Source organism: Pristiophorus japonicus, chromosome 12, assembly GCF_044704955.1.
Source record: "Pristiophorus japonicus isolate sPriJap1 chromosome 12, sPriJap1.hap1, whole genome shotgun sequence".
In the NCBI taxonomy this organism is placed as follows: Eukaryota; Metazoa; Chordata; class Chondrichthyes; family Pristiophoridae; genus Pristiophorus; species Pristiophorus japonicus.
In genome coordinates this window covers 144267895-144290971 of record NC_091988.1, presented here as the reverse complement: position 1 = coordinate 144290971, position 23077 = coordinate 144267895, and the positions used below count along the sequence as shown (strand labels likewise).

Below are 23077 nucleotides of genomic sequence, written 5' to 3'. Positions count from 1 at the left end.
ATTGTACACCTATAAAAAGCGCCTGTTTTTTTTTTTTTTTTTTTAAGGCCCATGTGACGTGCGTTAAGTGCATCATTTCAGGGTATTATCTTTAAAAGTTTCAAAAAATGCACAATATTTATTTTATAAATGTGCCAAAGTTGAACGCTTCCCTGCCTCTTTTGGGCAAGATCACGCGATTCTCCCTATAGGAGACAATCTGATTGGATGGACAATTCATCCTTGAGTCGGTGAAATGGCTTGATTTCATCTTGCATTTCCCCGGGAACCGCCGACCAGCTCCTATTGAGGGTGCAGCTTTTTACTAGTGATAGCACAGGGTCTTGGCTAGTCCAGGTCCTGATCTGGCGAGCCATGACGGGTGACTCCTCGCTGTCGAAAGCATCCATCACCAGAAGCACGTCTGCGGATTGCGCCATTTCCACCCGGGTGGTGGGCAATGGCAGCCGACTGGGAGCGTCAGCGCAGTTCTCAGTGCCTGGTCCGTGGTGGAATACATAGTCATAAGACGACAATGTTAGTGCACATCTTTGGATGCGGACGAAGCATTGATGTTGATACCTTTTCTTTCTGCGAGCAGTGAGGTGAGCGGTTTGTGGTCGGTTTCGAGCTCGAACCGGAAGCCAAATAGATGGTGCATTTTCTAAATCCCATATACGTAAGCCAACGCTTCTTTCTCAACCATACTGTAGGTTCTTTCAGCCTTGCATAAACTCCTGGACGCATATGCCACCGGTTGCAGTTTGCCTGACACATTTGCTTGCTGTAACATACAACCGACCCCGTACGACAACGCATCACATGCTAGTACTAAACATTTACATGGGTCATACAATACAAGTAGCTTGTTAGAGCATAGCAGATTTCTGACCTTATTAAAGGCCGTCTCTTGCGATTTACCCCAAACCCAGTCGTCACCCTTGCGTAGCAATAGATGCAAGGGCTCCAGCAGTGTGCTCAACCCCGGTAGAAAGTTACTAAATTAGTTGAGGAGTCCCAGGAACGAACGCAGCTCTGTCACATTCTGTGGTCTGGGTACGTTCTTAATGGCCTCCATCTTGGCGTCCGTGGGTCTGATGCCGTCTGCCGCGATCTTCCTCCCCAGAAATTCGACCTCTGGCGCTAGGAAAATACACTTGGAGCATTTCAGCCCGAGTCCCATTCTGTCCAGTCGCTTTAGAACCTCTTCCAGGTTGTGCAAGTGTTCGGTGGTGTATTGACCAATGATCAAAATGTCATCTTGGAACACCACGGTGCATGGAACTGATTTCAGCAGACTCTCCATGTTCCTCTGGAAGATGGCCGCAGCGGAGCGAATCCCAAAGAGGCATCTGTGGTACACGAATAGTCCTTTGTGCGTGTTGATGGATGTCAACTTCTTTGACGGTTCAGACACCTCCTGTGTCATGCAAGCAGAGGTTAGGTCTAGCTTGGTGAATGACTTTACCCTGCTACTGTTGCGAATAAGTCCTCCGCTTTGGGTAGTGAGTACTGTTATGTCTCAAATAAAGCAATGTGACTGAGTACTGTAGACTTGAGTGTGATCGTAATCTCTTTATTCTGACTTCAGAGTGCTGGCACAGCATGGGAGGCCTGCTTATGTGCAGTGCTCCCAAGGGATGCTGGGATCCCTTGGGACGCCAACAGATGCGCCCTCTGGTGGCAGTAGAATGCTGGTTACAAGGTGTTGCATACATAACAGGTACTGGTCCTCTAACGAGACTCGGTTAATCGTCACCTTGTAGTCCCCGCAGATTCTGACTGTCCCATCGCTCTAGTACCGGCACGATTGGACTGGTCCATTCGTTGAACTCGATTGTCCAGCTCGATTTCGACTTTCTCTCGCATCATATATGGGACTGCTCGGGCCTTGTGATGAACGGGCCGTGCCCCAGGAACAAGATGGATCTGCACTTTGGCGTCAGTGAAATTACCGATGCCTGGCTCAAATAACGCCGGGAATTTGTTTAGCACCTGGGCGTACGGGTCATCATCCACCGAAGGCAGTGCTTTGATGTCGTCCCAGTTCCACCGGATCTTGCCTAGCCAGCTCCTGTCAAAAAGCATTGGGCCATTACCTGGTACAATCCATAGTGGTAAGTCATGCACCATTCCATCATATTATACCTATTATCGGCAGTGCGGCAGTGAAAGTATGAGTTCTTTGGTGTAAGTGCGCAGTGTAGTGTGAATCAGGTTCAGATTTGCCCTCTGTGCCTTGTTACTCCACAGTTTCTCAAAAGCCTTCTGGCTCATAATCGATTGACTTGGCCCCATGTCCAGTTCCATGGAGACTGGAATGCCATTAAAAGTTAAACTTAACATTATTGGAGGGCTTTTGGTGGTGAAGGTCTGTACCCCATACACTTCCTCTTCATCCTCAGGGTGTGTTGCCTCTCCTGCTCGTTCAGCGTGATCCGCGCTTGATCAGTCTTTCGTTGCTGACTCTGCCACGTGGTGAGTCCGAGGTCGCTTGCACATTCACTGGAGGTGCCCCATTGTTCCACAGCCCTTGCACACATAGTGCTTGAATCGACATTGATGGGCTCTAAGACTGCCCCCGCAGCGCCAGCATGGTGTTAATGGATTCATATTAGCACTCCACAGCGGCCTCTGAATCACCCTCGGCCTGGCCTCTGCGGTCGTGTGGGTCCTACCATGTACAGTTCTGCCTGCTGAGGCATTATTTTATGCACAGTACTTGCCGGTGAGCTTCGATTTTGTGAACATATCTGTTTCATGTTGTCGCTCGTGGATATGAAGGCCTGGGCTATCGTGATGGCCTTGCTCAGATCTAAGGGTTCGGCAGACAGTAATTTGCGGAGGATGGCCTCATGGCCAATTCTGAGCACGAAAAAGTCCCGTAACATTTCCCCCAAAGATCCTGTAAATTAGCACTGTCCCGCAAGGCATCTTAGGTCGGCGACAAAACTCGTCACGTTCTGGCCCTCGGAGCGATGGTGCATGTAAAAGTGATACCTGGCCATTACGATGTTCTCCTTTTGCTGGAGGTATTCCCGAGCCAGTGCACACAGTTCTGTGTAAGTCTTGTCCATTGGTTTGTCTGGGACCAGTAGATTTTTGAGGAGGCCATATACCAACAGTCCACATGCAGTGAGGAGAATCGCCCTGCGCTTGGTCTCCATCTCAGCATGTCCAGCTCGTTTGCCACGACGTACTGGTCGAGACATTCAACGAAGGCTTCCCATTCATCACCCTTAACAAATCTCTCAAGAATACCAACGGCAGCCATTTCCGTGTGAAAGTTCATGCCCTGTAACTCGTTGCCGGTTGTTAAGTTCAGAATAACTCCATGAGGCTGTGTTGTAAGCTCAAACCATTGTGACCTTGGTCTCTTTAATATAACTCCAAAGTGAGGCAGCAGCATGGTGGGCTGCCTTGTATACCTGCTTGCTTCAGGGTACAAAGGTAACCCATAGGTCTCCCACAGATGTGCCCCCTAGTGGCAAGTCTGCCACATAGGTTAGGTTCACATACATAACAGATCGCAAGCAGAGTGAAGGAATTTTGTGAGCGCAGGATTTGGTGGAGAGAAAAAATTCACTGGTAGGTGAATTAGGCAAGTAATCATCAGATTGGAATTTGGCTTTGTCTTGTAACATAAAAGAAACTGCATGGTCAGCGGCAGTTAGAAGCTACCATCTGTAAGTGGTTGCTGGAGTAGGTGGTAAAAGCTGTGAGCCAGCTGTGTGGAGAAGGATCAAGCGGTCTCTACCGGTATGCTCGAGCCCTTCTGCGACCAGTGGGCACTGGAGAAACTGGAGTGCATCATCCCCGGAAACCAAATTTTGATTTGATTTGTTAGGTTTTCTTTGAAGGTTTTGGTTAGTTTGCAAGTTCTAGTGGTTTCGCCCCTTTTACAAGAGGACACAGGATTTAATTAAATTGGCAAATCGCTGTATTTAAGAGAGTTGTGAGCTAGCTGATTTAGCAGTTGTAGATTGTTTGACTCTCAAAAGGTTATATTAGGCATTAGTTTGCAAAAGTACAGAGCTTGAGCACAGAGCTGAGAGATCATAAACTGAGTGGATTGCAAGCGGAGTGGAGGAATTTTGTGAGCACAGGAATCAGGAGAGTAGGAAGGCAATTGGGACGTCTTACTGAAAAGCAGTGGAGCCACAGAACCCTGGTCTCTAAGTTAATAGACATGAGAGTGGACCCGCAGGAGAGCGATAGGAGCGGCCGCAGATAAAGGTAGGCCCAAGAGCCCGGAAGGAACGCGAATGTCAGGGAGTGATCTAAGTGACGTCAGCCCAAGGGAAGGAGTTAATTGGTCAGTAGTTGGTGATTTTTTTTTTAAGTCTCAAGTTTATTTCTGTTAAGTTAGTTAATAGTCTATTAAGTAGAGACATGGCAGGGCACTTCAGTCCCATGGAATGCAAATCTTGTGCCATGTGGGAACTCCAGGATGCTTTCCGTGTCCTGGTTAACTACATGTGTAGGAAGTGTCATCAACTGGAGAAGCTCAAGCTCCAGGTTTCGGAGTTTGAGCAGCAGCTGGCGTCACTGTGGTACATCTGTGAGGCTGCGAGATACGTGGATACATGATTCAGGAGGTGGTCATCCTGCAGCATAAGAGTGTGCAGGCAGAAAGGTTATGGAAAAGGACAGGAAGCAATCTTGGAGGAAGGCAAATTTCAGTAATTTGAGAATGGATCTGGCCCAGATAAACTGGAATCAAAGACTGGCAGGCAAAAATGTAATCGTACAATGGGCTGCCTTTAAAGAGGAGATGGTTCGGCTACAGTCGAGGGACATTCCCCCGCTGGGAAAAGGTAGGACAACCAAAGCCTCGGTAGTGGGGAAGTTTTGAGAAACAATAATGAGGGACAAAATCAGTGGTCACTTGGACAAGTATGGATTCATTGCGGAAAGCCGGCATGATTTGTTAAAGGCAAATTGTGTTTAACTAATTGAATGAGTTTTTGGATGACGTAACAGAGAGGGTTGATGAGGGCAATACGGTTGACGTGGTAAAGGCATTTGGTAAAGTGCCACATAAAAGGCTTGACAGAAAAGTTGAAGCCCATGGAATAAAAGGGGCAGTGGCAGCATGGATACGAAATTGGCTAAGTGACAGGAAACAGATTACTGGTGAATGGTTGTTTTCCAGACTGGAGGATGGTTTACAGTGGTGTTCCCCAGGGGTCGGTACTGGGATCACTGCTTTTCTTGATATACATTAATGACTTAAGATTTAATGTCACGCAGAAAAGTGTGAAGTGATACATTTTGATAGGAAGAACAAGGAGAGGCAATATAAACCAAAGGGTATAATTCTAAAGGGGGTGCATGAACAGAGAGATTATTGAAGCTGGCAGGGCAGGTTGAGAAAGCAGTTTAAAAAAAACATACAGGTGTGGATATCTGAACAGAATATATGGAATTAAGGACAGTAAAGTAAACTGGATATATGAAAATGTATAAAGCCATGGAAGAATAGCCAGGAGAATGTCAGATTGCAAATAGTGCAACATCAGCACAGTTAACAGTCTTTCTCAAGGTTTCAAGTTACTAATCCTGCCAATAACATAAATTGTAACATGAAATGAATATATGGATAAATCTGCAGAATTGCAAGGTCTCAGCTGGTAGTCACACCACTAAATTGAAACATTCAGAGGCAATGCTTGAGCTTTCGTAAAAACATCTCATATAGATTGACTAATGAGTGGCTGAGTTAGAATGTCAATCTAATTGTATTTTGTTATCTATTTTCAAAACTGTATAACTGTTGTCGTTTTACGATGTAACTTCACTTATCCGTAGGGAGTGTGTACGCTCGATCGAGAAAGTATATCTTCTGTCTGATAAGTCTTGCCGGCCGGTAAAATAAAGACTGCTTTGTTTAAAGCACAAGAGGTATTCGACTCAGTAATTTTACTGAACCAGATTGAGAGAAAAGAATCTACATTTACACAGGATATTGGGCTACATAAATAAAGGCATAGAGTACAAAAGCAAGGAAATTATCACAAGCTTTTATAAAACAGTGGTTCGGCCTCAACTGGAGTATTGTGTCCAATTCTGGGCACCGCACTTTAGGAAGGATGTGAAGGCCTTGGAGATGGTGCAGAAAAGATTTACAAGAATGGTTCCTAGGATGATGGACTTCAGTTACGTGGATAGACTAGAGAAGGTGGGGTTATTCTCCTTAGAGCAGATGAGGGTGAAAGGAGATTTGATAGAGGTGTTCAAAATCATGAGTCTAGACAGAGTAGAGAGAAACTGTTCCAATTAACAGAAGGTTCAATAACCAAGGGCACAGATTTAAGGCTACTGTCAGAAGAACTAAAGGCGAAAAGAGGAAAAACTTTTTTATGCAGCGAGTGGTTAGGATCTGGAATGCACTGCCTGAAAGGGTGGTGGAGACAGATTCAATTGTGGCTTTCAAACAGGAATTGGTAAGCAACTGAAATTTAAAAAAATACAGGGCTACGGGGAAAGGACGGGGGAGTGGGACTAGCTGATGTGCTCTTGTGAAAACTGGCATGGGCTCGACGGGCCAAATGGCCTCCTTCTGTGCTGTAACCATTCTATGGGGCCAAACGTACCGCCGAGTTTTCTGGGCGGTCTCCCCTCTGAGCGAGTTTGGTGGAGGCCTCCTGCCGGCGAGGAGAAAGACCGCTGGGGACTGCCCGCTGACGTGCAATGCGTGTAAGTGTCCTCCCGCCCGTCGAGCTGCCAGTTTGGTCAGGGCGGTCCTCCGCTGCAGCAGGGGAAAGGACCGCCACGTGGAGGCAGGTCTACCCTCAGTGGTAAGTATGAAGACCTGCAAAAAAAGGTTAGTACACTTCTATTTTTTTTCTAGTGATTCAGGTGGATGGGGTCCCCTGAAGGTTTTCTAGTTTTTTGTTTTTTTATTTTTTAGAAATGTAAATTTTATCTGTTTCCCCCGTCCCTGGGCCCGACTCAATCCTCAGCAGTACTTTGCCGAGGATTGAATTTGCCGCTGAGGTTGGGAGCTCCCGCCCGCTGCCACCCAGATTCATGGCATAAGTCCTTTTTTTTTGCCTCCGAGCGGTCTTTCCAGGACTTTTTCATGAAACTTCTGCCCAAAGTACGATCAGGTATCTCAGTGGTACTTTGTGCGGGACTTAGCTTCCACCAGGTTCGGGGCCAATGATTCTATGAAATCAGAGATGCGCAAGAGGCCAGAATTGAATAGGTGCAGATATCTGAGTTTTTGGGCTGGAGATGGTTAAAGATAAGGAGGGGCGAGGTCATGGAGAGATTTGAAAATAGGGATGAGAATTTTAAAATTCCTTGCTTAACTGGGAGCCAATAAAGTAAGTACATTGGTGATGGGCGGAACAAGTTGTGCAGCTGAGTTTTGGATGACCTCAAGTTTACAAACGATAGAAAGTGGGAGGCCAGCCAGGAGTGCATTGGAATAGTCGTCTAGAGCTAACAAAGGCATGGATAATCTAATAAAGGCTGATTTACAACTAAAGCCAGCAACTCACGAACGCTGTGAGTTGAAATAATGCCAATAACGGTATGGTGTCTTCCAAGTAAGAAACTTCAAATCACACCTTCAAAAAGGTTGAAGGAAACATTACGTTAACAGCTTGCATTTATACCGAACTTTGAATGTTGGAAAACATCCCAAGGCACTTCACAGGAATGCAATCAGACAAAAATGTTATACCAAGTCAAAGAAGGAGATATTTTGATGATTGACAAATGTTTGGACAAAGATCTAGGTTTTAAGGAGCATCTTAAAGGAGGAACAAGAGATGGAGAGGATGAGACATTTAGGGAGGAAATTCCAGAACTTGGACCCATACAACTGAAAGCACAGTTGTGAAAAGTGGGGTGAGGGGCAATGTTCCCTGTAAGGTCCATGGGTGCGCGGTGATCTGTAGGGTCCCATGCACTTAAATTCACAGTGAGCTCAGCGGGGGCATGACTCAATACCTAAGCACGAGTGGGAAAAAGTCATAGGGATGAGAGAATGGCCCAGGAATCCTCACTGGGAGAGTTGTTTGCCAAGATATGGAGCCCTGGCACCCGCCAAGCATTGTCTCGTGATTCTGTCGGTACCTTTTTCCGCAGAGACACGTGTAGTTGGTTCTGGGGACTGAGCGGCAGCGGCACTTATGGAACCAAACATCATGGGAGATGGTTGTTGATCGTAGAAAGTTGAGAAAAAAGCTCTCACAGTAACTAGGGCGACAGACGTCGTTTCACCGAACCGCTGTAAGATCTCAATGTGCGCGGCGAGCAGGAAAGTGAATACAGTTAAATTTTTATGATCTTATGTTTGGAATACATAAATTTTTAGGTTAACTTTAAAAAAAAAAATCACAGCTTTACCATCGTGAATATTTAACGTGAATGTTTATTTTAAGTACACAAACGTTAACATGCAAAGGTGTTTTAAAATCTTGAAAATGTCCTCGGTTTTGAAATTGAAGTCACGTGGAAGATAGCGACGCGTTGCAGCTTTGCGAAATGTGGACTATTGACAAATGGATGGGGGCAGAATTTCTGATGTCCCGGGCCCCTACAAAGTTTCTTCGGACCCGGGAAGGTATCGGAAAAGCCGGTTTTCAGTGCGCAATGTGGAGCTTGATAGATTGTAGCCAGATCGGGAGTGAGGACATTTCTACGGGCAAGATTGGGCTATTTACTCATATCTTACCCGGCAAATATCCTCAAAAATCTTGCGCCTGAAAAAGCAGGCGTAGAGTTTATTGTTAAAAGCCCTCCCATTATGCTAAGTTTATTTTTAACCATAACTAAAAAAACTTTTTAAAAATTCGGGAAAATATTTTATTTTTCTAAGACCTAATAACTTTAATTTCAATTAATTTTAAATATGTATGGTCTGTTTTTTATTTTTTATTATTTGTGTGATTGTTTTTGTTCCCATTAATAGCACTGACAACTCGTAGTTGCGCGCGTCTCAGTGCTATTAATGGGAACCTATGAAATACTTACCTGATTGGCTGAGCAGTCACACATGACTGCATCTTCTGTGTTTGGACCCTCTGCATGGGAGCGCACTTCGCAGCGCAGGAGGTGAAGACCTCCCCATCGGAAATCAGGGCGCCTCGTAGACCACCAGGTAAATTCATAAAAAATATCCAGCGAAGAGGCAATTGCCCGCGGGAAGACCCCCAGAGGAATTTCAGGGCCCATGATGTTTCAGAACTTTCCCGATCTCTTGGTGAACCATTTCAGGCATGCTTTTTTTATGCTTCTGATTTCAATTCATGCGGTGTAATGCGGACAAATATGAGCTGTTGATGTGTAACCGAAGGAGAGAGTGCTGAACTGTGAATGTTGATGTGAATGAGTATCTCATCAAAACTGAATACCAAGGATGGAGGGGGATGGAAGCATTTGTAGTCTTAAAATAGGCCGCAGTTTATTTAAATATGTGTGGTGTTTTTTATTTTTTATTATTTGTGTGATTGCTTTTGTTCCCATTAATAGCACTGACAACTCGTAGTTGCGCGAGTCTCAGTGCTATTAATGGGAACCTATGAAATACTTACCTGATTGGCTGAGCAGTCACACATGACTGCATCTTCAGGAAAATGGTTTTGAATGCACTTCAATGAAAAAGTGCTGGTATAACCCAAGAGATAATTGAGCGAACTAAGTGCTCATTAACTCCAGCTTTAGTTTCTCATCATTAATGTCTGGTGCAATAACACAAAAACTAACAGAATAAGTCATTTAGTTCATCAAGTGTTTTCCTTCCACCAACAATATCCAGTGTATCTGATTTTGGGATGGGATTTTAAATCTGCTCCTGCGATTCAGCTGGATTAAAAGGGACAGCCAATACAGATTTGTTAAAGGCAAATTGTGTCTGACTAACCTGATTGAGTTGTTTGATGAAGTATCAGATGGGGTTGATGAAGGTAGTGTAATAGATGTATATATGGACTTTCAAAAGATGTTTAATGAAGTCCCACATAACAGACTTATTTGGAAAATAGAAGCACATGGTATTAAAGGGACGGTGGTAACTTGATACATAATTGGGTATGGGACAGGAGACAACAAAATCAACAACTTGTATTTATATAGCTTTAACATAGTAAAACGTCCTAAGGTGCTTCACAGGAGCATTATGAGACAAAATATTTGACACTGAGCCACATAAGGAGAAATTAGGGCAGGAAAGAGGTAGAGTGGCGGAGAGGTTTAGGCAGGAAATTCCAAAGCTTAGGGCCTAGGTAACAGAAGGCATGGCCACCAATGGTTGAGCAATTATAATCAAGGATGCTCAAGAGGGCAGAATTAAAAGAACACAAATATCTTGGGGGCTGTGGCTGTGAGATTGTGGGGCTGAAGGAGATTATAGAGAAAGGGAGGGGCGAGGCCATGGAGGGATTTGACAACAAGGATGATAATTTTCAAATCAAGGCCTTGCTTAACAGGGAGCCAATGCAAGCACATCGTGATAGGTGAGCTAGACTTGGTGCGAGTTACATGGGCAGCCGAGTTTTGGATCATCTCAAGTTTACATAGGGTAGGATGTGGGAGGCCAGCCAGGAGTGTGTTGGAATAGCAGTATAGTTAAGATGAATACATGGCTTGAGGAATGGTGCAAGAGAGAGGGATTCAAATTCCTGGGATATTGGAACCGGTTCTGGGGGCAGGTGGGACCAATACAAACTGGACGGTCTGCACCTGGGCAAGACCGGAACCGATGTCCTAGGGGGAGTATTTGCTAGTGCTGTTGGGGAAGGTTTAAACTAATATGGCAGGGAGATGGAAATCTATGCAGGGAGACAGAGGGAAGTAAAATGGGGGCAGAAGCAAAAGGTAGAAAAGAGATAAGGAAAAGTGGAGGGCAGAGAAATCAAAGTCAAAAATCAAAAAGGGCCACATTACAATATAATGCTAAAAGGACAAAGAGTGTTAAAAAAACAAGCCTGAAGGCTCTGTGTCTCAATGCGAGGAGCATTCGTAATAAGGTGGATGAATTAACTGTGCAGATAACTGTTAACAGATATGATGTAGTTGGGATTATGGAGACATGGCTCCAGGGTGACCAAGGCTGGGAACTCAACATCCAGGGGTATTCAATATTCAGGAAGGATAGACAGAAAGGAAAAGGAGGCGGGGTAGCATTGTTGGTTAAAGAGGAGAATAACGCAATAGTAAGGGACGACATTAGCTTGGATGATGTGGAATCTATGAGCCCAAGTTTCCACATGATTTGCGGCTGATTTTTAGGAGCAACTGGTGGAGAACGGACTATCTTAGAAATCGCAATTCTCCACATTTTTTTTTCTGCAGTTCTAGTCAGGTAGAACAGTTGTACTTTGGAACAGAATTTTTTCTTCAAAAGGGGGCGTGTCCGGCCACTGACGCCTGATTTCAAAGTTTCCACAGTGAAAACGTACTCCAAACTAAGTTAGAATGGAGCAAGTGAAGATTTTTGTAGAACTGAAAAAACCTGTTCTACACATTAAAAAATCAGGCGCAGGTTACAAATTAGGCGTCCAGAACAAGGTGGGGGGGGAAGAAGGGAACTCATTAAATTCTACAATAAATCCTTATTTATACTTCTACAAATATTATACAAATAAATCCAACCTGAATAAACATTTATAAGCAAAGAAAAGATTAAATAAACCATCTTCCTACCTGTGTGAAAGTGCTTCAGCCAGGGAGAATGCTGCAGTCAGCCTGAGGCGCCCGTTCTTCCCGCTGTGGGGGGGGGGGGAGAAGGAGGCGCCCATTCTTTCCCGCGGGGGGAGGGGTAGGAGGTGCCCGTTCTTCCTGCCGGGGGGGGGGGGGGGGGGGGGGGGAAAGAGGGGAGAGGAGGCGCGTGTTCTTCCCGCGGGGGGAGAGGAGGCGCCCGTTCTTCCCGCCTGGGGGGGGGGCGGGGGGGGAGACAGTGAGAAGGCTGCAAGTGCTGACGGCAATGCGCTTTTATTAAAAAAATGTTCAAAAATTAAACAGCTACAAAGAACTACAAAAATGGCCGAGTGCCAATGTTTTTTTCATACTGAGCATGCGCGAACGTTCCAACGTGCACGCGCAGCATTGCCGGCAGGAAAAAAACTAATTTAAGTAGTACCCGCCCCCTCCCACTTACAAAATCGGCGCGAGTGTAGGCTCCGCCCCCCTGGGCGCCACGCCAGGCAGACAAGGAGCTGCAGAACGCTCCAGAATCACGAGGTGTTTTTTTAGGCGCCGTTTTAGGCGCGAAAAACGGGCGCCCAGCTCGGAAGCTTGGGTCCTATATGGGTAGAGCACCAAAGGGCAGAAAACTCTAGTGGGAGTTATGTAAAGACCACCAAACAGTCGTAGTGAGGTTGGGGATGGCATCAAACAGGAAATTAGGGATGCAATAAAGGTACAGCAGTTATCATGGGCGACTTTAATCTGCATATAGATTGGGCTAACCAAACTGGTAGCAATATGGTGGAGGAGGATTTCTTGGAGTGTATAAGGGATGGTTTATAGACCAATATGTCGAGGAACCAACAAGAGAGTTGGCCATCCTAGACTGGATGTTGTGTAATGAGAGAGGATTAATTAGCAATCTTGTTGTGCGAGGCTCCTTGAGGAAGAGTAACCATAATATGGTAGGATTCTTCATTAAGATGGAGAGCGACACAGTTAATTCAGAAACTAGGGTCCTGAACTTCAAGAAAGGTAACTTCGATGGTATGAGACATTAATTGGCTAGGATAGACTGGCGAATAATACTTAAAGTGGTGACGGTGGATAGGCAATGGCAAACATTTAAAGATCACAAGGACAAACTTCAACAATTGTACATCCCTGTCTGGCGTAAAAATAAAACAGGGAAGGTGGCTCAACCGTGGCTAACAAGGGAAATTAGGGATAGTGTTAAATCCAAGGAAGAGGCATATAAATTGGCTAGAAAAAGCAGCAAACCAGAGGACTGGGAGAAATTTATAATTCAACAGAGGAGGAAAAAGGGTTTAATTAGGAGGGGGAAAATAGAGTATGACAGTAACCTTGCAGGGAACATAAAAACTGACTGCAGAAGCTTCTATAGATATGTGAAGAGAAAAAGATTAGTGAAGACAAATGTTGGTCCCCTTGCAGTCAGAATCAGGTGAATTTATAATGGGGAACAAAGAAATGGCAGACCAATTGAACAAATATTTTGGTTCTGCCTTCACCAAGGAAGGCATAAATAACCTTCCGGAAATACTGGGGAATGAAGGGAGTGTGAGAAGGAAAAACTGAAAGAAATCCTTATTAGTCAGAAAATTGTATTAGGGAAATTGATGGGATTGAAGGCCGATAAATCCTCAGGGCCTGATAGTCTGCATCCCAGAGTACTTAAGGAAGTGGCCCTAGAAATAGTGGATGCATTGGTGGTCATTTTCCAACATTCTATAGATTCTGGATCAATTCCTATGGATTGGAGGGCAGCTAATATAACCCCACTTTTTAAAAAAGGAGGGAGAGAAAACACTGAATTATAGACCGGTTAGCTTGACATCGGTAGTGGTGAAAATGTTGGAATCAATTATTAAAGATGAAATAGCAGCGCATTTAGAAAGCAGTGACAGGATCAGTCCAAGTCAACATGGATTTATGAAAGAGAAATCATGCTTGACAAATCTTCTAGAATTTTTTGAGGATGTAACTGGTAGAGTGGACAAGGGAGAACCAGTGGATGTGGTGTATTTGGACTTTCAAAAGGCTTTTGATAAGGTCCCACACAAGAGATTAGTGTGAAAAATTAAAGCACATGCTATTGGGGTTAATGTATTGATGTGGATAGAGAGCTGGTTGGCAGACATGAAGCAAAGAGTAGGAATAAACGGTCCTTTTCAGAATGGCAGGCGGTAACTAGTGGGGTACCGCAAGGTTCAGTACTGGGACCCCAGCTATTTACAATATACATTAATGATTTGGATGAAAGAATTGAAAGTAATATCACCAAGTTTGCAGATGACACTAAGCTGGGTGGCAGTGTGAGCTGTGAGGAAGATGCTAAGAGGCTGCAGGGTGAATTGAACAGGTTAGCTGAGTGGACAAATGCATGGCAGATGCAGTATAATGTAGGTAAATGTGAGGTTATCCACTTTGATGGCAAAAACAGGAAGACAGATTATTATCTGAATGGTGACAGATTAGGAAAAGGGGAGGTGCAATGAGTCCTGGGTGTCATGGTACATCAGTCATTGAAAGTTGGCATGCAGGTACAGCTGGCGATGAAGGAGGCAAATTGCATGTTGGCCTTCATAGCGAGAGGATTTGAGTATAGGAGCTGGTGGGGGGGGGGTCTTACTGCAGTTATACAGGGCCTTGGTGAAGCGACACCTTGAATATTGTGTACAGTTTTGGTCTCCTAATCTGAGGAAGGACATTCTTGCTATTGAGGGAGTGCAGCGAAGGTTCACCAGACTGATTCCTGGGATGGCAGGACTGACATATGAAGAAAGACTGGATCGACTAGGCTTATATTCATTGGAATTTAGAAGAATGAGAGGGGATCTCATAGAAACATATAAAATGCTGACGGGATTGGACAGGTTAGATGCAGGAAGAATGTTCCCAATGTTGGGGAAGTCCAGAACCAGGAGACACAGTCTAAGGATAAGGGGTAAGCCATTTAAGACCGAGATGAGGAGAAACTTCTTCACGCAGAGAATTGTGAACCTGTGGAATTCTCTACCACAGAAAGTTGTTGAGGCCAGTTTGTTAGATATATTCAAAATGGAGTTAGATGTGGCCCTTACGGCTAAAGGGATCAATGAATATGGAGAGAAAGCAGGAATGGGGTACTGAAGTTGCATAATCAGCCATGATCATATTGAATGGTGGTGCAGGTTCGAAGTGCCAAATGGCCTATTCCTGTCCCTACTTTCTATGTTTGTATGTTTCTCTGAAGGGCGGAATTTTAGTTGGAATCCACGTGAATTAAGTCAGCGGCGGAGACAGTTACTGAGGAAAGAGATGTGTCTGTGAAAGCGAATCTTGGCAGATACTTGATCAAACACGAGAAAGGAAACAAACAGAAAGCAGGTTTAACTGCTAATCAATTCAACCAGATGTTTCCTGACTGAATTTATAAAAGAAGAGATGACCTGGACAATCCCAGATAGTTAATGCGAACTTGCTAATAGTTACTATGTATTAGCTTTGGTGTCTCCATTGTTCCGACCAATCTACTATTAACATCTCACGTGGGATATTGCCGACCAATCTGCTTCATCCTACTCCCCAATTGTCCCAACTAATCTCCAACATTAGCATATCCTAATCAGACAATGACCCTGAGATGTTATGATTAAATTTGATGGGACACTTGTCGGAGCAAATTCTAACACGAGACACGTGCAATATAGATTTTGTAAAAGCTGTGACCGGTTAGATATTAAATAAAGCTACTACTGAGGTTTACAAACCAAAAAAGAGCAATTGATTTCATGATTTTTAAGAGTTTATCTGATTGTCTCATGATTTAAGATGGTGGGGTGGCAATATGGCATTACTGTATATATGCTTTTAAATGGTTGCTGTTGCTGTCGTGTAAAAGTTGTTGCTGCAGAATTTGCCTACGGGAGAAAGACTGTGCTCAAAGGAGTTTGTGGCCCACTCAGTAATGGACAAGGGGCCAGAGTTGGAGGAACTTAGATTTCTTGGAGAGTTATAGGGCTAGAGGAAAGTACAGAGTAATCTCAGTTAGGAACTAGTTAGTTCATGGAAGTTTTCCTGAAATGAAGCTGGCTCCCAACCATCAATAAGATCTTTTTCTAGAAAGTGACACCACTCAATAATCACTGATTTTGACCACCTCTCCCTCATTGAGAGCCAATCCACCTACAGCAGTGGTAGGCAAAATGCCCGCCAAATCATTCTGTGCGGCCTGCTGGATGGGACAGAAGTAAAAAACGAGATGGATCTCGAGCTGCAAATTAGTCTATCCACTTTCACTTCTCGTGGGTCAGAGATGGACTCCAACTGCTGCCCAGTAACAAACAATACTAAATTCAATTTATTAATTTGGAAAAGTGATTCTCCCTGGTCCAGGATTCTGGGAGAATTAAGGCAATCTGGGATGCATTGCAGGGATTGATGAGCACAATAAAGTTACCAGGATGGTAGTCCTGTAGTCCAACAGCCCTGAAGATGGGGAATCAAGAGCATTGGTGGGGCCAGGATCTGGCAGGCCTCCTTCTCTAGCTCAATTCTTTGACCCTTTTGAGGCTTATGCCACTGTCTCTACCTCCAGCCGCATCACTTTCGCCATTGTCAACTAGTTTCTGACTTTAAATTCCAGTCTTTTATTCTATATGTACATAAGCAAACTGTAAACATAAAATCATTTTTGAGAGTAGACTATAAACTTGGAGCATTTGAGTGCAGACTATAAACCCAGCACTGACACGATGGGCCAAATGACCTGCTTCTGTGCCATCAATTTCTATGTTTGTAATTATCCAACTATGACAGACAGGCATAGAGTGGAACATGTAGAGACATGGTGGGGGCGTGGATTTAACCCTTCAGGACCGATGAAGTGTTAAAAATTCAAAATTTGAAACCTGTCATCAATCCAGTTTTAATAGAGGGTTGGGGGAGAGTGACTAACCTGCTCTTCAGAAGCGGTTTTTCATCATTTAATTATTTTAATGAGGCTGCGTGCCTCAAATTTAACCAGAATTTTACATTTAACGCCTGCGGACCAGGTTTCCCAGGGTTCGTGAAACTCAACAGCTGAAGGGAGGCAAGAAGGGCCAGATTCATCAGGTAAGTGGCTTTACAGCACTGCTTGTGGATCAGGAGGACTTCAGACCGGCTCCCCAAGCAAACCTGTTTCCCTCTCTGCAATCGGCGCCACCAGCACCCCTCCCAAACCCACAGCCACAGTCAGACTTCCGATCTACTCACGGTCTGCAATCTCCTCTCCACCTTCCACCTATCTCCTCCTGACCTACAATGTCCTCGCCACCATACGCCACCCCTCTCCCCCCCCAACAAATCTATTCATGGCCCACGATATCCTCTCTGCCTTTCCCCAACCCCGTCACCCAATGTCCTCTCCAACCCTCCATGATCTCTCCCTCTGCTCCCCGGCTACAGCCTGCTGCCATAGGCCTTCCCGCCCAACAGGAAGCCAGCCTCTTAATCGCAGCTGTCAACCAGGAAACTAAGTCAAAAATTTAAAGGAGGTCTTGCCGTTAATTCGGCACACCTCCAACTCCCTCACCTGTCTCCCAATAAATATTGGGGCCATAAAGACACACACAAGAAAATAAAAAGACATATGTAGGCTATAATTTCCGTCTATTTTGTCAATGGGCAGAAATGGTCACAGGAACAGAAATCTTTTTGCAATTGTCCATAAGCAATGCCACAGGAGATCAACTCGTAATTTAATATTTAAAATTGCCATCTTTGCTAATTGGAATGGTTAGCATACAATATAAATTATATATAGAGCAGTAATTGTAACATTTAAATGCATCACATTTGTATTCTGCTATAACTTAAATTAATCTATCTAATGTAATATTTTGAATCTGTAGTGACCACCTTCCCTTTTCTCACATAGCTCTGCCCCAACTGTTCCAATCCCTCCAAAGCCGAACCTAGGAGAGTCAGTGAAAGAGAGACTTACACAAAAAGACAGAGAAATAAAGTGAGAAAGAAAGTTGCAGACATAGAGATGACAACAAGAGAAAGATAGAAAGAGTAGAAAAACTAATAGGAAGATGGACAAAGAATTAGAGAATGAGCGAGTGAGATAGCTAACGAGATAGTTATAGGGATTGAGTTGGAGAGAGATAGAATGAGAGAGAATGAAGGAAAGAAAATTACTTTATTTTTGGTATATAAATTAGTTATATTGTTGCAAGAATCCATACTTTCTTAGCAGAATCCGAATTCTACTTTTACCTTTCCTGAAGATCTGATTCCTTTACATAGTACCATCCCAACTATCAGCCAAGCCAGAAGCAGACAGAGGGCCAAATACCAGATGACGTCACCAGTCTCATTAATTGACTTTGAACGACGCAAAACAACTTTACTAAATAAAATGACAAAAACATCCAATGTAAGGATATGTTCATTACACAGTTACCAGTAAATACAATATGTAATGACAATTGTTAGTTTTTAGCTAAATACAAATAGATTTGAAAGATGCTCAGATCATTGGTACCGCTTTTAGAAGTTAAATTGTTACCACAGAATCCAAATTAAATTTAACATGTTTCTAATGCTTCTGTTTATTTTTTTTTAAAGAAAAACAAATTTGTTGAAACACAGTGCTGAAAAAAACTTGGAATGAGAAAAGCCCATTTAGCTCATCAGGGCTATTCCTTCCACAGCCCATGCACAAATATCTCAATCATGGATTCTTACCCCTTCCTTCCTCTCTCCAACCCAAGATGTTTATAACCGCTTCCTGACACCCATGTGATTCAAACAGATCTATTAATAAGCATTAATCTCCTTCCTCAGCAGATTTTGATCTAGTTCCATTTAAAGGTTTCAATTAATTGAGAATTTTTTCTTTGGGTGGGGGGGGGCGGGGAGTTATTCAGCACCTTAGCGCCTGCAGTTAGCACCTGGCAGTTGCGCCGCGGTGAGGAGAATCCAGTGATGCACAACAAATCAGCCCCCCCGCCTAGTAATGCCACCGCTATGAGTTAGCACCAGGGACTTCAGCGCCAGGCAGATGATGACATCAGCAGGGGTCCAATCTTCAAAATTCATTGTCGCCCACCACCTTAGAGCCTTGTCCCAACAGCGACACAGAGAGGCGACCTCAATCAGGCAGGTGCCAGCTCCAGTTGTGTTACTTAAAGGGATCATGTGTAATGAATCGCAGATGTCCGGTTAGTGCTGTTTCACTGTTTTGTTGTCAGTTTGACATTGAATTCAACTACTGTAGAGTCATTTAAAGGTTGTTTCATCTCCTAGAGTGTCGTGGTTACTAAAAATTAGTGACATTTTTATTCTCACAACATATCAAAGTGCTATACTAGAATGTGGCTCTACAGCATCAATGAACCTCCCCTTTAAGAACTAGAAAGAGCCTGTGGCAGTGATGACTAGTGATTAGACTGCATCTGATATTGCTTAGCGCTTTGAGTGTAACGCCACTGAGCTAGGTCATTAGCACTTGATTTGGAGCTTCAATCCTTTTAGCAATAAGACTTGGAGGAGAAATTTGAAGCATTAGCGCCTCCAGATTTCTTACGACATTTTGCCCGGGCACGGTGCTGCTACCAACCCCAGCGAAATTCCACATAATTTAGTGGTGGTAGTAACCGGTAGTACCCCGCTCCTACTGGTAATGTTCCGCTCTGCTGGTTATGACAATGTCATCACCGTGCGCAGCGACCCGTTTTTGCCCAGGAGCGAAAATGTTGTAGGTTGTACGCCACTTGCGGGGCAATAAGGGGAGATGGGGAAGGGTTAAAAAAATGGCGACTTATCGGTCGTGGCCCTTTTTGATAGTTAATCGCAGGGTCCGTGCCATGATCTAGCAGCCTGTCAGTCCGCTTGTGAGCCGGGCTGCAGCCACAGCATTCTACTCCCTGGTGGTCCAGGGATGGCCTCGTTTCCCGCCCACAGAGTCAGCAGCTTAGCCCTCGGTTTTATTGAAGGGGAGGGCTCTGTCTATGCACCAGCGCTAAGTATTCCGCCACCTAGCGCTGCAAACTTTGCAGAGGCTTTGCGACCCGCTCCACTGAGGAAGTGGAACACCTTCTTCTCGCTAGCGGTAACCCGAATATAGGTCGCGGGGCAGGACTTCCGTGCCTGGCGCAGGAGGTCTCGCCCTGAGTCAGTAACCGTGCGGGGGAATTTCTCCCCCTTAATTTACAATGTAGTGCTGATAGTAAGACTCCTGTAAAACATGGGGCTGGAATTTGATCAAAAGCCCGCACCACCGGTTTACTGCCCAAAAAACCGCTAGGATTATTCTATTAAGAATGGCTGAAAATTAATCAAAAAGATGGAAAACAATCCGCCCGTTGTACGTGGATTCTCAGCGGAAAATGCGATCCTCATCAAATTTAGTCCAAGGCTAAAAGTTGGGCATAGGGAGGAGGGAAAACAAAAAATATTTTTCAAATAAACAAAAAAAATTGCAAAACATTCACAGGATCCTTTTCCAGTGAATCGCTGCAAAAGAATTTTTAAAAAAGCTTTCACTTACCTTTTTTTTAAAAACAGGGTTTCATACCTACCACCGATTGAAGGGCTGCTCCGGCTAGTTTCTCTTCGGCGGTTTTTTTCCCACCAACTACGGATCACCGCTAACACCAAACTCGGGCGGAAGTGGATTTTTTTCATGTTGCACGCCAGTGGTCCACTCCCCAGTGGTATTTCGAAACTGCTGGCGGGACACTTCGATGAAATTCCCACCGGGTGGTTTTCCACCGAAAGAGAGAAAATACCGCAGAAAAACATGGTGGAAGGCTAAGATAATTAAATTGTAATAAAAGGTTTACTATATTGAACTATTGAAGCAAACCTACAGTATTAATCAGTCTATTTTAATAATTTCAGAATGATAGGGTCATTATTTTAACCTCATTTTGGAGTAGATATATAATATAAATATCTAAACCAAACTTTACACAAATTCAAATAGCTTTAGTTTTGCCAACCTCACAAAAGATAACAGTTCTCAATGCAGCTATTCACAGCCGTTCTACTTACTCCCAGTAATGCTCACTTGAGCTTTGTGTAACTTTAGAGAAAGCAGTTCCATTTTTGCAAGTTCCATCATCCGATGTAATATTGCAGAAATCTGTAAAATGTGAGATACTTGTAAAATAACATTATAAATAAAATTTACTTATCAAGATGCAAACAGAACTTTAAGTTAAAATATTTTATAGAACTAACTTGTCAAGGTAAACTATTTACACAAATACAAGCCAATGGTAAAACAGCCAATATTCAAATTGAAGGCCATGTGAACACAGGTCAGTCAGTCCCAAGAGACAGGCGATCGCCATTCTGAAGGAATGGGCTATGGCCTCTGTTGCCCTCAGCTGATCGAAAGGGTGTTGGGTTGAGATCTCCAAATCTGTAGTTGTCCAATGTGGTAACGCAAACAATCCCAGAGAAGCCGCAGGAAATCTGGGGAGATTTCTCTTATTTTTTGTGACGGGCATGCCTCTGGAATGGGTTCACCCAGAGTGAATGAACCCATGCCTTGAAAAGTGTTGCGGTTCTGGTGGCATCTAATAAGCTCTCATTGGCCGTTGAAAAATAAGGAGGAGATGGTCTAGCTCTCACACGGAGCCATACCCATATCTGCAGCAGGTCTCTAAGATGAACAGCCTCTGGCTGTTCAACAATGTAGCTAGTGGAAGTCGGCAAGTCAGATCCGTAAGTTCGGGAAAAGGATTGGTTCTAAGAGCTGGGTAGGTTGGGTTGGGGTGCAAAGCGGAGCCGAGAAGGTGCCGCGGCCATCATTACTGAACTAGTTCTAACAATTGTATCTATTCTGTGCAGGTTTCCCACCCAGGCTGGCTGCTTGTCAGGCGGTGCAAGTCCTGGGCTGAGAGCGTGTAGGTCTAGTTGAGGGGGAGGGGTGGAGGGAGGAAAGCAGACGGTCGGAGTGGAGCCGGTTTACTGGTTAAATTGTTAAGCTTGGAGGAAACACTCCTGCTCCTCTTGGCCCACATGCAGTATAATAAAAGCAGTTACTTGTGGACTCAACGCTTCTCGTCTCATTTCACCTGCCGGTTTCCCGAACCAGGGAAACCCTGCCAACTGTGGTTAAAAATAGAATCACTTAAAATGAAGGCACAAAGTATTTAAATGACCACCTCCTGCAAACAGATTGCTCGCCCCCCCCTCCCCCCTCCGCTAAAACCGGAAGTAGGTAGGTTCGAGGCGGGTTTGGTTATGATTTCCAATTTCCGGCTTTTAAACCTCCCACCAAACCAAACCCACCTATTTTGGAGGGTTAAACTTACCCCCTCAAAGTCATTGCTCTGGAAAAAAAATATCGGGAACAAATTTCCACAGTACATCTGGCTTTCAGTAGCGGTTAAGAAAGCAAATGGCATGTTGGCCTTCATAGTGAGGGGATTTGAGTACAGGGGCAGGGAGGTGTTGCTACAGTTGTACAGGGCCTTGGTGAGGCCACACCTGGAGTATTGTGTACAGTTTTGGTCTCCTAACTTGAGGAAGGACATTCTTGCTATTGAGGGAGCGCAGCGAAGATTCACCAGACTGATTCCCGGGATGGTGGGACTGACCTATCAAGAAAGACTGGATCAACTGGGCTTGTATTCACTGGAGTTCAGAAGAGTGAGAGGGGACCTCATAGAAACGTTTAAAAATCTGACGGGTTTGGACAGGTTGGATGCAGGAAGAATGTTCCCAATGTTGGGGAAGTCCAGAACCAGGGGTCACAGTCTAAGGATAAGGGGTAAGCCATTTAGGACCGAGATGAGGAGAAACTTCTTCACCCAGAGAGTGGTGAACCTGTGGAATTCTCTACCACAGAAAGTAGTTGAGGCCAATTCACTAAATATATTCAAAAGGGAGTTAGATGAAGTCCTTACTACTCGGGGGATCAAGGGGTATGGCGAGAAAGCAGGAATGGGGTACTGAAGTTTCATGTTCAGCCATGAACTCATTGAATGGCGGTGCAGGCTAGAAGGGCTGAATGGCCTGCTCCTGCACCTATTTTCTATGTTTCTATGTTTCCATTGAAGTTATAGCAGACGAGCAGAATTCTTCCCCATTACATGCAAGCACAAACATGTGGGAGAGTTTGCAACTTTCAAGAAAAACTTTAATGAGACATTAAAGTATACAAAAATTGAGATGACAGATAAAGGTAATCATACTGTTGTAAAATAAAATTTTTTTTAATTCCTTAAACCCTTATTTTGGGATTTCAGTTGCTGAGAACAAAAAATGTATGAAAAATTAGTTGTTTTGCATGCTTTTTGGGTACTTAATGCCCAGAAAGCACAATCAGAAGGCGATATAATCTGACTATAAAATAGCAACTATTGTGTGTGACACAGCCTGTGACAGAGAAGTGTGACACCTTAAATATTATAAGTACCTGCAATACCTTTTTCTTGAATAAGTACTTTTA

The 23077-nt window shown here is 44.2% G+C and overlaps 1 protein-coding gene across 3 annotated transcripts in view; it reads right to left on the bottom strand.

Moving 5' to 3' along the window:
- Positions 1-20448, bottom strand: part of LOC139277488 (sodium- and chloride-dependent neutral and basic amino acid transporter B(0+)-like) — a 105919-nt gene extending 85471 nt beyond the window's left edge. For all 3 annotated transcript variants that reach the window (XM_070895996.1, XM_070895998.1, XM_070895997.1), the window contains exons 1-2: positions 20162-20448; positions 17887-18019 (exon numbers count right to left, since the gene is read on the bottom strand). In XM_070895996.1, the coding sequence (XP_070752097.1) occupies positions 17887-18019; positions 20162-20415 (387 nt within the window). In that variant the 5' untranslated portion in view covers positions 20416-20448. The remainder of the gene's footprint in view (positions 1-17886; positions 18020-20161) is intronic.
- Between the last annotated feature and the right edge of the window lie 2629 nt (positions 20449-23077).